Source organism: Sceloporus occidentalis, unplaced genomic scaffold, assembly GCF_023333645.1.
Source record: "Sceloporus occidentalis isolate IW3139 unplaced genomic scaffold, rSceOcc1.0.p SCAF_1, whole genome shotgun sequence".
Lineage (NCBI taxonomy): Eukaryota > Metazoa > Chordata > Lepidosauria > Squamata > Phrynosomatidae > Sceloporus > Sceloporus occidentalis.
The window spans coordinates 32283855-32301015 of NW_028316981.1; the positions used below are offsets into that span (position 1 = coordinate 32283855).

The 17161-nt window shown below is 40.7% G+C and overlaps 1 protein-coding gene across 1 annotated transcript in view; it reads right to left on the reverse strand.

Moving 5' to 3' along the window:
• LOC149321293 (A disintegrin and metalloproteinase with thrombospondin motifs 9-like) overlaps positions 1-17161 on the reverse strand; it is a 186200-nt gene that overhangs the window by 120621 nt on the left and 48418 nt on the right. The window contains exons 13-15 of the mRNA XM_089519004.1: positions 3971-4152; positions 2679-2815; positions 199-316 (exon numbers count right to left, since the gene is read on the reverse strand). Coding sequence (XP_089375130.1) covers positions 199-316; positions 2679-2815; positions 3971-4152 — 437 coding nt within the window. The remainder of the gene's footprint in view (positions 1-198; positions 317-2678; positions 2816-3970; positions 4153-17161) is intronic.

Below are 17161 nucleotides of genomic sequence, written 5' to 3' on the forward strand. Positions count from 1 at the left end.
TTTTTGTAATAAAAAATTAATAATACAGTTACAATTACTGAATTATCTGTTTAATATTATCATTAAGTGCCATAAAACTCAAATATACAGTAGCTAAAGTTAATTCTTATTCATTACAGTGTTCATTTTTAAGTGTGTTATGTGTGGTTAATGTTTTTTTGACTTTTAGTTCCACTTTTTTCTGTGAGAGATTCTTACCATAGTGCACTGTATTGAATGTCCCTGCAACAGTTTTGCATGATGAATTGTCCCCACCACACACACCGCATTTATCTCTTCTGGCTTTGGAACCGAGCACATGATCACATCCAGCTTGCTTTACAGGAAGAAAAATTCAGAACCAGATTGAACTAATATGAAAATACGATAGAATTTACTGCACTCCAAATGAAAAACATTCATTTGCCACTGAAGGCCTCCAACAGCCTCATTCATTTTTTTCGTTTCCAACATCCTCTCTTAAACTCTAATTATAACCATCTCCCAATTAGAACATGAAAAATGAGTCTCTTCAAGCTCTAACATATGAAATACAAACCCACTCAGCATTAGGGGATTGAGTGGTGGCAGCACGGAGCGAGATGGGGGATATAAATAAACCTGTAGCATGAACAGCAAACAAGACCACATGATGGTTATGCCCAGTGCTTGGAAAACCACAGCAGCAGGATTCTGGGAGTTGTTCCCACAAGTACAGCTTTTCCAAGCTATGGTTATGCCACATGGGCCCAGGCAGAGGCTATATAAAAATGGATAAGCCTCCTCAGCTCCTTTTCAGTTGAGAGGATTTATATCTTTTTAATCTCCAACAATTGTTTGATCATTTTGTTTCTTGGATAAGTCAATAAGGTTGGCTTTATTAATTTTTCAGTGAACCCAGGATAAACCTGGGCTGCACAATTCACGTCAAGATAACGGTGTTGCAAGATGTAATAAAGCCAACCTTAGCAGTGCTTTCCGAACATGTCACCAGCTCTTAGTAAATAGGATTTCTGGAAGTTTTGGCATGCAACATAAATATGGAGCCTAAGGCTCAATCTGCACTGATCAATGCAGTGGAATTCTGGGAGTTGCAATTTTGTGAGATATTTAGCAATCTCTGTCAGAGAGCTCTGATGCCACAACAAACTACAGATTCCAGGATTCTATATCATTGAGCCGTGGCAGTTAAAACAGTGTTTTAAAGTGAAAGCTAACTACATTATTTCTGCAGTGGAGATTCAGCTTAAGATCAGAAATCAGCTGCTCAGTAACACAATCACGTAGTTTAAGACAGGTACTTTTTTCTTATTCTTATCTGAAACCACTTTTAAGAGTGGTTTCAGAAGTTGAGAGAAGTGTATTTTTCACCTTGTTTGTGTGTGCGTGTGTTTTTAATACATCTTGCATTTAACCTTTACATCTCTCCTAAATCTATTTTATTATTATAAGATGTCTTTTGCACCTTTGAGATGACTAGACAGGGTATATATGTGAGGAAACACACATACACACACAAATATATAGAATATGTGTATGCAATGTACACATACACATAAATATAAATGGGCACATATATACACATATGTAATATTTATGCTTCTCTCTGTCTCCTCCCCCACCAAACAAAACATATTCAATGAATATATATGGATATATATCAGTTAATATATAACAGTCTCTCTACAGAAAAAAAGAGACGCAAAAGCTCCAGTTCAGAAAATTCAAACAGGTTGAAACACAAACAAACAAGCTTCATTTATATACTGCTTCATACTGCCTAAGCAGTGTCTAAGCAGTTTACAACTGTAAGCTAATTTGCCCCAACAGTCTGGGTACTCATTTTAGCAACCTCAGAAGGATGCAAGCCTGAGTCAAGCTTGAGCCCTTTTGCTGGTATTGAACTCACAACCTTATGGTTTTGAGTGAGTGGCTGCAGTACAGGCATTTAAGCACTGCGCCACCAGTAACAGGTAATGTTTGTTTCCTCTGGTTCTTTACTCAGTTTTATCTAATTTCAAAGGGGGGGGGGTGAAAGAGCTAAAGATATTTAGTCAAACCATTAGTTTATCTAGCTCAGTATTGTGGACATTGACTGGCAGCGGCTCTGAGGGTTTCAGGCAGAAATCATTCCCAGGCCTACCTGGAGATAATGTGGACTGAACATGAGACTTTTGCGTACAAAACATGTTGCACTACTGGTCCTTACCACTGATCCTTCTTTGCATAAAAAGTACAGTTGGCAGCAAGTTCTGTTAATAGAGAGATTGAGATGCTAGATGTTATACTGCCAATCCAAAGTAGATTTAGCTTGGGTTCTTCAGCCCCTCTCAGCTCTGGCCAACAGCTAACTCCTAGATATTCTCTAGGGCCTATAGCCTATAGCCCACCCAATCTATAGCCCACCCAATCTTAATTGCCTCCAGTTCCCATCATCCTTTACTATTGCCCATCTGGGTGGGGCTGATGAGAACTGGAGTTCAACACCAAGAAGCCAGAAGTGGTAAAAGAGGGGATGGTGCAAAATGATAATATGAAAGGGAAATATTGTAGCCTAAGATAGATAACAAGGCTCTATGCTATAATTAAATACTGAAGGAGGTGGAACAGAGGTATCAGTTCATGTGAGAAGAAGATGAAGAGAGTAATCTTTTCTTGAAGAGGGTTAAGCTAATTAAATGAAAGAAAACAATATTTACCCGACAAAGCCCTTGTACACAGATGTCATTTGTGTCGGGGCCGCAAGGGGTGCCATCAATAACCCTGTCCCTGAGTTGATAATAAGCCGTGTTTCCTGCCACTCTGCAGAAGAGCTTGCACCTATCTTTCATTAAAACTGCCAAGGCAAAACAATCAGGTTATTTTATTACTGATCTCCTATTTCAGATTGTGAATGAGCAATGTCTTATTACTGTCCCACAACTCTTGAATTTATTTCCATTCCCTCTCAAGCAGCTACTCAAGGAACAGATGGCTGGGATTTCTTTCAGCAAGAAACAATCCTTTGCCTGTTTGGATATTCCCTGATCAGTTGCCAGGATAAAAGTGAGTTGGGGTTGCAGGCTGAGGACTGCTTCAACCACACAGGAATACAGCAGTAAACAATAGATGTGGCATTCCAGTAAATAGTAAAAACAAAGGGGAAGTGGTGGGAAAAAGCAGGCAGGTCAAAAGAATCGGCTTAAAATGGAGACCAATTAAAACAGACCTGGAAGCTCTCCAACCACTGAAACCCTCTTCATGTGTTTGCTTGAGTATGTGGAGGATTAAATGGGTGACCAATATTTAGGCATACATGTAAACTCTGCTCACGGGATGCTGAAAGATCCATGAACATATACTAGACCGTCACACATTGAGCATGAAGTTTCTAAGAGGGCTTTGTAATTTAGTTTGGCTGAACACAGTTATTACAGTGCTCTTGTGAACAGGAACCCTGCCTTATCAGGGTTCTTGATCACAGGAACCTTGCACCAGTGTTTGACAGAACATGATTGCAAAGAACCTTTATAATGGGAACTGTTTTGATAAATAGAGAAGGTCTGTGACACTGCTTTGTCTGTCTGGAGGTGTAACGTACAGGGAAATCCATGTCCTCCTCACCATTTGTCCCTTCACACATTGAGGTGAATGCCTGATTTGATATCTAGAACTTAGTATCTGGGGAGAAAAAACAATTGTTCCAATTTCTGATGAGTGACTTTTCTCCTCAGCTCCTTTTCTGTTGAAACTAATCATCATATCATTTTAATCTCCAATAATTGTTTGATAATTTTTTCTTGAATATGTAACTTGCTCTTTAAACTGTGAAACTTTAAATGGTTGATTTTTGTCAGTTCAACATGAATACTGAGAGGGAAATTTTCTCATAATCCTTTAAGCACAAAAATCAGATCTGGATCTAAGCAAATCAGAGCATTAAGCTGGTAGCTGGAAAGCTGTACCTAGATATGTGGGACCTAGTACCCAGCCCATTTATAGATATACTTACTTCCACTATATTTAGGAATCCAGCGCACGTTAGGAGGTAGACCGTTAATGTTAAAATGCTTCCCATCAAAGACTGCACATTGTTCATCACGGAAATCTTTCTTTTGCTTAGAGCATGGCTCTATGTTGCAGGATTTAAATTTCATTCTCCGTCCCACACAGTATTTACCACCATTCTTTGGTCTAAAAATTGAAATGAGAAAATATAGACAGTTACATATTATAACATTTCAAAAATAAAAATTCACAAAATCAGTTTTGAAGCCATGATTGCTTTTCTTAGGTTCTCATTTTATGCCAGTTCAGTGCGCCCTTGGCTTACATGGGGAATCCATTCCAGACACCCCCCCCCACCCCTCACGTAAGCCAAAAAATGCATATGCTCGAGCCCCACTCACTTGAATGGGGTTCATGCACGCGGCGGCGCACACGCATCATGGGCACGTGCCCCATTCATTAGAATGGGATGTGCCGCCCCCCGCGCTCCCATGCGGCTCTACACAGGTTTGAGCATATACTCAAATCTGCATATGACACAGGCGCACTGTACATCAAGCCCAGCACAGCCTGAGTTCACTTAGGACTTTATCACATGGGAGGCAAGCGCCTGCATCCCATAAATAAACAGTCATTAAATCCATGAATATCCTGCAAGAGTGAGATTGTTTTCACATGATGTCGCAATTATTCCGGAATTATCCCATGAATAAAGTCTCAAAATTGCGCCTCTTTTCACTCACATGAATGAAAAGCAGTGCAATTTTGCCGCTTTATTCACGGGCTAATGCCATGACTACATGATGACATCATGCAATGTTGTTTGAAAACAATCCTGCTCTTGCAGGATATTCACAGGATATTCACGGAATTTAATGACCATTTTTTATTCATGGGATATGGGCACTTGCATCCTGTGTGATAAAATCCTTAGCTATTCTTTCCAATTTAAACACTTCAGAGGCGTGCCAAACCACTATATTCTGTTATGTCTGAATCAGGACGCTGTGGTTTTGTTTCTGTCTTCAAGCTTGGTTTGCAAACCAAGATCTAACCTTGGTTTGCAACTCTGATTTGTCAATAGACACTAAACTACAGTTTCTCATCAAGATGGAATAGGAAAAATGTGGTTTGTCAGGCCCTAGGCATGTTGATTAAAGGGTAGAAGAACAAAGAGGAGAGAAAAGAAGGCAGGAGTGTCTGGGTATGACATTTGTCCTCAATCTAACACTGGCCCATTCTGGACGGGCATAAAGTACGTGCCGAGCACGTACTAGGGCTAGGAAGGGGCATCCTTTCTGGATGCCCCTAACCCTAGTACACGCTCGGCACGTACAAAATGGCAGCCCCCGTTCTACACAGACGCCGCCATTTTGATGTCGCAGATGCCTAGCGTCCACACGTCCTGCGGTGGAAGTGACGCCGCAAGTGTACGGCTAGCAAATCGTGGTGCCACTTCCGGGGCGCAAATAGAAGCCGCTTTTTGTGGCTTCTTATTGTTGTGTCCGGGAACCGCACGATTTGTCCGCTGCGGTTCCCGGACGCAGCAACCGGCGGCGCGAGCAGACCGCCGTTTTCGGGCAATCTGTAACACGCTTCAGTTTGCCTATGACTGCAAAAGCAGAAGCACTATCAAGCACTTAGCAGGCCACTATATATTGCTCTGGGCATCATTTAGCATGATGGGTTACAACTAGTATAGTAACTGACTAAGCAGAATTAAAGAGAATTGCTTGAATCTGATTGTGAACCACTTAGGCGGCCTTCTAACATTGTTAAAAGGATGGACAAGGAAGAACTGTCAGGCATATCAGTCAAATGGGTGTTCAGTTAATATCCTCACTGTAAAATACATTCAAACACTGCACTTAATATGTGTCACTCACACAAACAAACACACACAAGACAAATATAAAATGTCAAAATCAAACAAGCCTGAGACAGAAAGAAATGCACTGGATCAAAACCCACCACTCAATATGAAAACCTTTGACTATTTTTGAGTTGAAACATTATTCATATTCTGCTAGACTATATAAATTGTGGTTTTTTTAAAAAAAGAAAACTAAAAAATAATCCTGTGGACACCTTTTATATTATCCTTATAATATTATCATGCATTTATTATACAAAATTGGTATGTTTAAATTTGTTTTAAAGAGTTTATGCTGCAATCATTTACCCACTCGCTCCCAGCTGGACTCAAGACTTACTAAAGTAAACATGCATTTTATAATTTATTTATATGTGTATTTATGTTATACCCCTGTCTTTCTCCCAGCATTCAAGGCGGCTTATATAGGAATGTGCCAAAAGGAAATTCTTTCTAAACATTTTAGTTCATGATTCTACTGAATTAGTTCTTTTTTGCTCAAATTAAATATTTTTTTAATCTGAAGGGAATAAGCATGTGGGTCTATTGTCACCTTAATGACAATAGACCCAAAAATAGCCTGAAAAGGTTAGTTTTCTCAGACTATACTTTCCACTATCCCTGCAGCCATCATGGCTAACAATCTAGGAGCTATAGTCCAAAGCAGTGACTTATCCAAGCTCTACAATAGGTTTTGAAGGCAATAGCATTTGCGGGCAGTATATTGCCTATATGGAACAGTCACAAACAGCAGGATGCCAAGTTATGCCAGCATTCACCACCTTCACAATGCCATAATGAAATTTCCTTCAGGATGTGTCAGTAAATACAAAGTTGTAGCTCTCCACTGGATTTTCTTTTCCAAACAACCTTTCAACCACCCTAACAATTTAAAAAAAAAAACACCATTAAAAGCCTTTAAGGCTTAACTAAACCTTTTCAAAAGCAAGCAAAATCTGGCTCTGTTTATGAAGTATAAGCAGACTGACTGCAGAATGGGGATGTCTCAACATTACATGCCTCCTTAGTATTTAACACAAAAAGTAGTTTTGTCATGTAATTAAAAAAAACATATTCAGGTATTCCCAATCAACACATGAACATGCGGAATGAAATCTTAAGGACCTATTTGGAAAGACTCGACTCAGTCCTCTTTTTCTGTGGTGAAGAATTATGAAACATCTGGATACAGCTGCTTTGCTGGTCTCTCTTTCAGCTTAAGGGATGTAGGGTGACCTTTCAAAAAACACAGTAAACTAAGTTCTATACAACAACTAGCCTCCCCTTAGAGGGCTTTGGGTTCCACTCCTAGATCCAGTGATCAATGCAGAAGGGTTGCCAACTTGGATTCAGCTGCAAAGAATGCCTGTTTGGATTCACTGAACAGTTTTAGATTATCACATAAGGGCTATTTACACTTTAATAATGCTATTCTAACATAATTTAGCAAGAATGATACAATGGCAAAATTGCAACACTTACTTTCAAACGATGTTGCAATAACAGGGCATTAATGATTCACAAATGGTAAAATAGCACTTTTACATTCCACATGTCGAAAGAAGGGGTGGTGATCAGAGAGGAAAAAAACAGGTAATCCCTCGCCACTAAGGAACTCTTCTGTGGGGTTGTTCCCACTAGGTGAAACCCCGCGTTCTGAATCGAATCCAAGGAGTGGCGTTCCTATTAGGATCCGATTTAAACCTAGAACGGTTCTAGAGCAACCCGCAATCGTCCCCACTACAAATCGAATCGTAGAGCGGGATAGAAATTTAATTCGAGCTTTCCTCATTTAACGCGTGTTAAAAAAACACTAGGGTCCGACCTACGTTCTTCCATTGATTTGAGTTAGGAACCGGAGTATTTAAATAGGAACGACAGCCTTTGAATCGTGTTAGATGGATGGGAGGAGCGGACTGCGTTGGGGCTGGCCTTGGGGGAGTTGCCTTTTCTGTCCCCATCTGTCATGGCTGTCGCCATTTTTGCTTCCCTCACCCCTTTGTCCGCTGTGGTCTTTCAATAAGAGATAAGGATTATTTTTATTTTTGCAACCTCCCCTCTGTGTGGGGAGAGCCCATTTCTAACGGAGGAGAGGCAGGAAGGGAAGGCTCCTCTCGAAGAGGCATTCCCTGCCCGCTTGGGCTCTGATCTCGCCCAGGCAGGGAAGGGAAGGCTCCTCGCGAGGAGGCATCTGATCTCGCCCAGGCAGGGAAGGGAAGGCTCCTCGCGAGGAGGCATCTGATCTCGCCCAGGCAGGGAAGGGAAGGCTCCTCGCGAGGAGGCATCTGATCTCGCCCAGGCAAGGAAGGGCTCTGATCAATGGGGGGGGGGGATAGAGCCTTTCTCCCTCCCTTTCTCAAATGGAATCTGCCTTCTCCTCCAACCCTGGAAAGAGAATCTTTGGGAAGAGTGCTCCCTCCCTGCTTTTCCAGCAGCCTCCTTCATTGATCTCTGGGCTCTCTGAAGGGATTCTCCCTGGCTGTCTTGGGAGACATGAAGAGGGGATGCTGTCATGCAAAACCTATCCCATAGTTCCTCTGGAAAGAGCTTGGGTTTCTTTAAAATTCGCTTTGCCAGAAGCCTCCCCCATTGATCTCTGTGCTCTCTGAAGGGATTCTCCCTGGCTGTCTTTTGGGAGACATGAAGAGGGGATGCTGTCATGCAAAACCTATCCCATAGTTCCTCTGGAAAGAGCTTGGGTTTCCTAAATTCGCTAAATTCACAAACAGTCAATGAAATGGAAACGATGCCAAAAGATAAATCGCTTCCAAATATTCCGGATTAACGTTACGTCATTCTGACGTACTATTGATTGACAGCTCCAAATAAGGTATGGAGGAGAAGAATCGCTTTATTTAAACACCGATTTCATGCCAAGTAGGAACGCTTGCAGGTAAAACCTTCGATTTAAATAACCAGATGGGAACGATGAACAAAGCGATTCGGATAGCGGGATAAGAACAGTGTTATTTTGAATCGATTTTATTAAAAACGTTGTATTTTAAATCGTTTCAAATCTTAAGTGGGAACAACCCCTGCGACTTACAAATGTGACCCAGGAAGTGACTCTGCTGAACGGGACACTGGGGTACTGGGGGACTCAATTTATTTCCAGAAGGTTTAATGATGGATTCCCAATGGTGCTACTGAAATGTGATTTTCTTTCCCATGTTCACAATAGCACTAATGAAGCTTTGGGGGTGTTAATAAGAAGTTGCACTAGCACAACACTTTGATGACAGGACAAGTACGGGATGTGCATGACGTTATGTGAAAATCTTCCTGCGATCATGAAAACATGATGAAAACATAGCGCTTTTCTCGCGTTTCTTATCCCTGTGTGATAATCTCCTTAGACACCCACCTGTGATTAGGAAATTGTTGTTGTTGTTGTTATATTTATTATCTGCCTCTCTATGGATTGAGGTGGTGAGCAAGAATAGGTTAAAATAGAACATATAACACCAGTTAAAAACACATATAATTTAAAAGAGCATATAAAACCAATACATATCAAAATGATCTGTCCATACCGATTAATTATTAATAATTTAAAAAGCATCTCGACAGACTTGCCACAAGGAACTGGTCTTTAATGCTGTTTTAAATTCAGACAGAGTATCCAGCTGTTAAATTTCTTCTGGCAGGTTATTCCATGGTCTGGGGGTGGCTAATGACAGTTGCCAGCCTAGTTCTTGATGAGTGGAGTAAATATTCCCCAGAGCCCATGAATGCATGAAGCAGATAATATGGGAGATAGTAATCCCATAGATAATTAGGGCCCAAACCACATAGCAGGGATATCACAAGGGAGGTGCAGGGTGTGCATCAGGTAACACCCTAAGGGGTGTGGCACCACTGCTCCCCAAACATCTGTTCTTTGCAGAAACAGGCTATGGTATTCACTTGCATCCCTTTAAAACACTGGTGCTCAGTGGAAGGGCTAGTGTAAGTGAGGTGAAGTGAGGTGAGGCTGAGTGGGAGGAGAAAGGCTGGGCCTTGGGGGGTTTTTTATATTAATTTTAAAATTTTACTTTTGTTTTAAAAAGTTATTTTTTTAAATTTTCCTTTAAAAACATCACATCTTGCCAAATTTTCACTTTAACCACATGAAACTATGTACATGTAAATACATTTAGGCTGCATGTATGATATTGTTATTTAATGACATAATTTTAAATTTGTTAGTTGCTTGGATCACAACTATTGTGTTAAATCCACTGATATACAGGAATTATGATTTATGAGTAACATTTGTACAAAAAACATTACTAAGGATTCTGTATAGTTTGGTATGGGAGAGGTTAATGAGGGGGTGACACCATGAGTGATGGTGTCACTGAGTGTCTTGTGATGCCACAGTGATGCCACAGTCACATAGGACTTTAAAGGTAGTAAGTAACTCTTTTCCAGTTATGGTAGCTTGTCCAGAAACTAATTGGCAGCCAGTCTTCCAGGTTTTTTTTACTTTAGTTCCCAGAATCCCTGACCATTGGCTAAGTTGACTGAGGCTGCTGTGAGCTGAAGTACTGATAACACCCTGTCTCATGCTTTCCTTCCTGTTTTAGCACCCTGAAATCTTCTGTTTACAAACCGCCCCCTCACCCTTAAAAAACAGTTAGTAATGGATTGGAGAGGATGTTTGGGAGTGATCAGGTCACTAGTGGTTAGTGTTTTTGCATCAGCACTGAGGTTAATAAAGTTCAAATTCCCATTCAGCCTAGACCAGCCCTGCCCAGCCAGGTGTGGCCTGGGACCAGTTACTATCTCTCAGCCTATTCTCCTTCACAGGTTTGTTGTAAAGATAAAAATGGGACCCAACTGCTTTGGGTCCATATTGGGAGAAAAGTAGAAAATTAAAGAGATAAATACTAAAAAACACACAGATAAAGACATTTGAACATAATTTGATTATATGTTTGTATGTCAATGTGTTCCAGAACTTCTACAAAGTGCTCATGGATGCTATGTCTGAATAAAAAGGCTGGCAGTGAAAAACACAGAAGATTAGGAAGGAAGTCCCACTTGGCTCCCTTCCACTGCCATTTCTTTTTCACCATCAAAATCTTCCTCCATTGCTCTTATTCTACCATTAACCCATAAGTTAACCATTACAAGAAAGGGACTGTAGCCTCAACAAAGAGGCAGTAGCTGCACGAGGATTGCAAGATCTCACAGCCTGGCCTTGAGTCTTCCGTTTTCATGAGTCATTTCTAGCTAGAAGATGAGGCTGCAAATTCTCAAAGTTTTTGAGGCTTATCTCCAAGCAAAAGGAAAGGGCAGTGTTAAAATATATGGAGATTACCGCACACAATTTCTTTGCTGGGAGAGATACAGGATCTAAAACTAAAAAACAGATCCTACCTCACTGCCCTGTTTCCAGGCAGCAGGCAGCCCATATGCAACCCTGGCTTCTCACACAGATTTTCATAGACGGGAAAATCCCATGTATGAAAAGCTATGCAACAAGCCTGGAAAAACCCAAATTGCATACAGGCTGTGTACTGCCCAGCAACAGGGCAGTAAGATAGAATCCGTTTTCGAGTTTTAGATCCTGCGTCCCTCCCGGTGCAGAAATGGTGTGTAGTAATCTCCTATATCTCAGACAGGATAGCCGAAGCTTGCTACAAGGCTTAATTCAGTGGCTCCTGAATGTTTTCCAGCTACTACCCCCTTTCCTCTAGGACAACAATCCTAGCACCCCCATGCATATTCCTTGATATTAGGTATACCGTTCTATTGCAAATTCAAAACAACATATTGCAATGAACCTCTCCTTCACCAAACCTCTTTTCCTCAGTGGACAGCCCTAGAGGGTATACACCCACAACTGTCCCAATATGTAAAGTTTCAGACCACTTTGTTTAGCATCGATGGGTTTAATTTATTTGATAGCAGCATGTAAAATAATTCCAGGTCCACACAAACTTGAATAAAAGAACAATAAAATTGTATTTAAATGCTGGTTGTCAGTGTTTCATTTCTTACAAGATTATGAAGATTTTCACACCAGTGCTTACCATGGTTTAAGCAACGGTAAAACGTCCCTGAAGCACGAGGGTGTGAAAGCCAGTTGTGCTTCTGAAATGTCAGAGAAGCATCCCCTCGCCTCTACTGTCCTTGAATCTTTTGCGGAACAGCCATTTCCGATTAACACAAAGTTCCCATTGTAACAAAGGCTGACCCAGGCAAGAGGTTTCTCAGTTGCTGCTCTTGCACCTGGTCACTCAGGGAGCAACACCCAATCAGCTGGTTGACCAGCAACCGAAAAGCCTCTCACCCACGCCACCCCTCCATCAAAGGCCAATGCAGAAAAAAGGTCTCTTGGTCACTACTAAGCCACTTGCTTGGTTGCTGTTCCCAAGTGCAAAGGGAGACATTTCTCCCTGGTTAGGAAGGATTCAGTCCTTCTCCACCGGGGCAGAGAGAGACATAGCCATTATGTGTGTAGGGGTTTATAGAGTGCACATACTCTGGACTGGAGACTGGTGTGGATGGGGAAAAGGAAAGATTTTAACTACAGGAGCCACTCCAAGGTGAAGGAGTGAGGGCTTTTCTTAGGCAAGGAATACTTAGTGGTGGTTTTGCCAACTACATCCTCTGAAATATAGCATTCAGCTCCTAGTATTCATTGGCAGTCTCTCATCCAAGTACTAATCAGGGCTGACCCTTCTTTGCTTCTAAGATCGGATGGGATCTAGCGTCCCTAGGGTATTTAGGCCCTGAATTCAGTAGAACATACTCAGGATTAAGCACTGTATACACTCATGCATAAGTCTAGAAATTTAGGTTGAAAAATTGACCCAAAAACCTGAGTCGACATATCCATAGGTCAATGTAAGTACTGTAGTTTAATTCACACACACACACACACAACCATCCCCTGGTGAAAGGCAAGAGTTTAATCTGCCTTGGAAGCACTGACTGCCTTCTACTCTCTCATCCACCCAACCTTTAGTATAAGCACAGTTATGCTTGCTAGAATTTTGTAAGTTATTAGGCATTGTTTTCCTTTGCTTCAACTTTACATTCTTCATTACATGCCCTTAAGTTTTACCCTTGAGTTATCCACAGGTCATATCAAAATCCACAATTTTGGCCCAAAAACCTGCCCTCGATGTGTACATGCGATTAACTTATAGTCGAGTATATATGGCATAAACAGAACTGCACCCTTTGGAAAACTGAATTTTTCCAATTGCAAACACTGGAACAACTAAATGCTAGAACATGGCCACATAGCCCGAAAAACCCACAAAAAAGTATGGATGCCAGCCATGAAAGCCTTCGACTTCACAACTAAATGTTACTCTGACATTGTTCTCCTCTTTTAGCCAATCATGGATTTCCAAAAAAATTGAAATCCTTGCCAATCTCTCATTCAACAATTACTGCATTCCAGACTCATATTCTAGTTTAAGCCCTCTGAAGAAAAGATTCCTAACATCTGTCCCAATACTCTGTAATAAGTGGAATATTCAAATATATAGAAGTTCTTTAAAATATTTTGAACACCCCCCCCCCATCTACAGACTCTAAGAAACTAGTTTGAAATCAACAGGCCTTACTGAGATGGCCTAGAACCATTTGGCGTTTGATAACTTTAAATTTCAAAGCATGGCTAGCTTGCAAAGTAAGTAACAGACTGGCATTTGCTTCCTTTTGTCAGGCAGATGCTTTAAAAAACTGTACAAATATACTGTTTCCTGTATAATTTTATAAATTTGATAACTTCTGAAATAAATTTCCCCAATACTCATTGCCTTCACAGACAATGTGCTTCATTCAAGTATTTGCCTTAGGCAGGGCAGGACAGCTGGTGGAACAAAACTGCAGATATGTCACTAATTGTTCTGAAATCTTTTTAGCTTATCAAAACAAGGGAGGATCATTTGCCTGAGCAAGATTCCAGGTTACCTTCAAATTCCTCTTAAGGCAAAAAGCAGTGTCAACTGAGATAGATATAAGCTCTCTTCACTCTCTACAAGCAGCATTGCTGTCTTCTTTTAACTTCTCTTATAATCTCAAAACATGTTACACTAGAGATGAAATTGCCTAGGTGAATAAAAGGGTGCTGAAAAGATCATAAAGATCATGCCATTCAAATCTTTCTGAAAAATCTGTTCTATGCTTGGGGCACAAATGTCAGAAAAGCCTTCTCTGAGTAACTTGCTTGATTTGGCTGAGGCACTGAGAGGACCTCTGAAGAGGGCCTTAATGCTTGGGAAGGTACACACGGAAGAAGGCAGGCCTTCAGATAAATAAAACATCAAGGGCCATCACTATCTTCATCATCATCATCATCATCATCATCATCATCATCTCCTCCATTTATATTCCACCTTTCTCCCAATAATTGGTTCCCAAGATAGCTAACAATATATTTAAAACCAATAAAGATTTAAAACCATACAAAAACTTGGATAGAAGCAGTTATTTAAAAAGCAATTGGACAATTTATAAAGTTAAAATACCAAACACTAAAAGCATCAAAATTCATTAAAAGACCATATAAACCAGAACATAGCACAGCACATCATTAAAAGCCTGTCCCGTTTAATTTTTAAAAGCTTGGTGGCAGAAGAATGTTTTCAGTTGTTAATGGAAAGAGGTCAAGGAAGGATACTTAATGTAACTTCTAGTTTGGCCCTCCTAACATCTGCTGAGCTTGTTCTGCTTGATTACCACTCTATTAGTCACCACCTTTTCTTTCAACAGGAGGATAGCCTCCAGTTTAGCTAGTGTCCCTAGCTGTGAGCATCCTCCCATCCTCAATTAGCACCATTGCACCATCAACTTCAAAAGGTTTGCAAGAAATCTGACAGAGAGATGCAAAAACAGAGATAGCTATAAGCCGTCTATTTCCTTGGCAAACTTTTTTCTGACACAAAGCAGCAAGGAGGTGGAAAACTATTTATCACACCATGTGCTCATTTTATTGCTTAAAGCCACTGTAAACTGTAGAGCTGCATCTCTTGTCTCCCCCACCCACTGTAAAATGAAATGTTCCTTTACTCGTTTTTCAACAATACAAGATATTACCAAATGGAGTTTGTTCAGATGTAGAGACATCAATGCATTCAGCCACAAAAATTAAGTATTTCTAAGATAGTTCCTCGGCAAGCCAGTGTGGTGTAGTGGCTTGCACACTGAAAGATGACTCTGAAGACCAGGCTTCAAATCCCTGCTCAGCCATAGAAAGTCCACTGGCTGACTTGTTCAAGTCATACTCTCTTGGTAAACAAAGAAGACAAAAGTAAACACCCTCTCAACAAATCTATCCAAGAAAACCATGTTATAGGTTTGCCTTAGGGTCACCATAAATTGGAAACAACTTGAAGGCATACAATGATGACAACAACGTCAACGACAACAACAACTATAGTTCCTTATGCTAACTTCTGCAAGTGACAGCTGAATACAAAAAACAATATCCAATTGCCCTCTGTATCCACAGATTCTTTATCCATGGATTCAAGCATCCACAGCTTAAAAATATTTTTAAAAAAATGAATTCAAAAGAACAAACCTTGATTTTGCCAGTTTATACAAGGGACCCCATTTTATTATGCCACTCCATTTAAGGGTATCTGAACATCCATGGATTTTGGCAACCATAGGGGATTATGGAACCAAACCCCAGCAGATACCAAGGGCCCACTATAAGGACACTCCACTGAAACAAGATTTGGAGGAATAACATGTTAAAAGGGTTTCCTGTCTATAGTCTTTCTTGTGCCAACATAGATGAAGAATCTAAAACATCCTAGAGTAGAAAAAGTTTGAGTCCCAGTACTTGTATCTCTTTGGTTTAATTTAACCACGTGAGTCAATGAACAGACATGTAGTTTTCCTTCATGAGGCAAAGGGAAAGCACACTAAAAAGAAGAATTTATAGAATTTGTCTAATTCAATGAAGGGAATCCTTCACTAAACAGAAACGGTGAAATCTTCCTGTGATCTTTCAGCCTGCAAAGAGTAATGTGGCACTGAGGTGACAAATGCCATCAAAAGCTTCTTGTACTTTGTGTGCTTCAATGGGCTAGAGAGACAAATGAATCTATTAATACTAGCCCCCCATGTCTTGTAGGTCAATATAAATGAGGCAGGAATTCTGTGGCACTCTAGCCAACACTAGACTACAATTCCCAGTGTTCCTCACCACTGGCTGTCCTGGTTAGGGCTGCTAGAACTTGCAGTCCCACAACATCTGGATGGCCACATGATTCCCACACCCCATAATAATAATAATAATTATTATTATTATTATTATTTATTTATTTATTTATTTATTTATAGCCCGCTTTTCCAGGGTAGGTCAAAGCGGGTTACAGCAAAGCAAAAGGAATACAAAACAGAATACAAAACATACAGTATAATCATCATAAAAACAGCTCATTACGTTAAAACACTGTAAAAATATGAACAGCATAAAAAAACCAGAAAGAAAAAAAACAAGCTAGCTGAATGAAACCATTGTATAACAGGGGAGAACAACATGAAGTCAGGACACATGGGGGAAAGCTTGTTGGAAGAAAAAGGTCTTTCGTTCCTTCCTAAAGAGATCTAGAGAGGTGACGGAGCGGAGCTCGTCGGGAAGGGAGTTCCAAAGCTGCAGGGCCGAGATAGAAAACGCCCTTTGTGCAGTCAAGGTGTATTTTGACTTAGGAACCCTTAACAAGTGCTTCCCGGCCGATCTGAGAGTGCGGGGTGGATTATATGGGGAGAGGTGGTCCTTTAGACCAATGTCTAAAGCAACAGTGCAGGAGACTCTTTGGCCTGTTACAGACTGCCAAAATAAAGCTGCTTCGGGTCTCTTTGGAGGTATGCTGTTTAAATGATGCATGCATCCAAAGAATCCGGAAGCTGCACCAAAGCTTCCCTCCAGTGCTTAGGAATGGAGTGTGGCTTTGGCGCGACCTCCAGACTCTTAGGGCCCATGCACCATTTAAACAGCACACCTCCAAAGCGACCCGAAGCAGTTTTATTTGGGCAGTCTGTAACAGGCCTGAGTTTTTCTCAGAAAACACATTATTTCTGTTTATCCTATAGTATGCTACAGTTTTCAAAGTATGACATCAGCTGGATAGCTTTCCTGGAGCTTTAGTTCCTTGCTGAACATGTCTGGAAAACAGCTTTTACAATTATTGCAGAAACTGCAATTGTTTCTGACCTCATCATCCCCAGAGCTTATTAGGTCAGTATCAATGTCTTGTGCTCCCAAAAACTTGGCAAAGAATCTAGTTGCTGACTGATGCCCTCACTTAACAATCCCCCTCCCCTTTTAAAAAGAAATGTATGCAATGTTCCTGTATTGTTTGT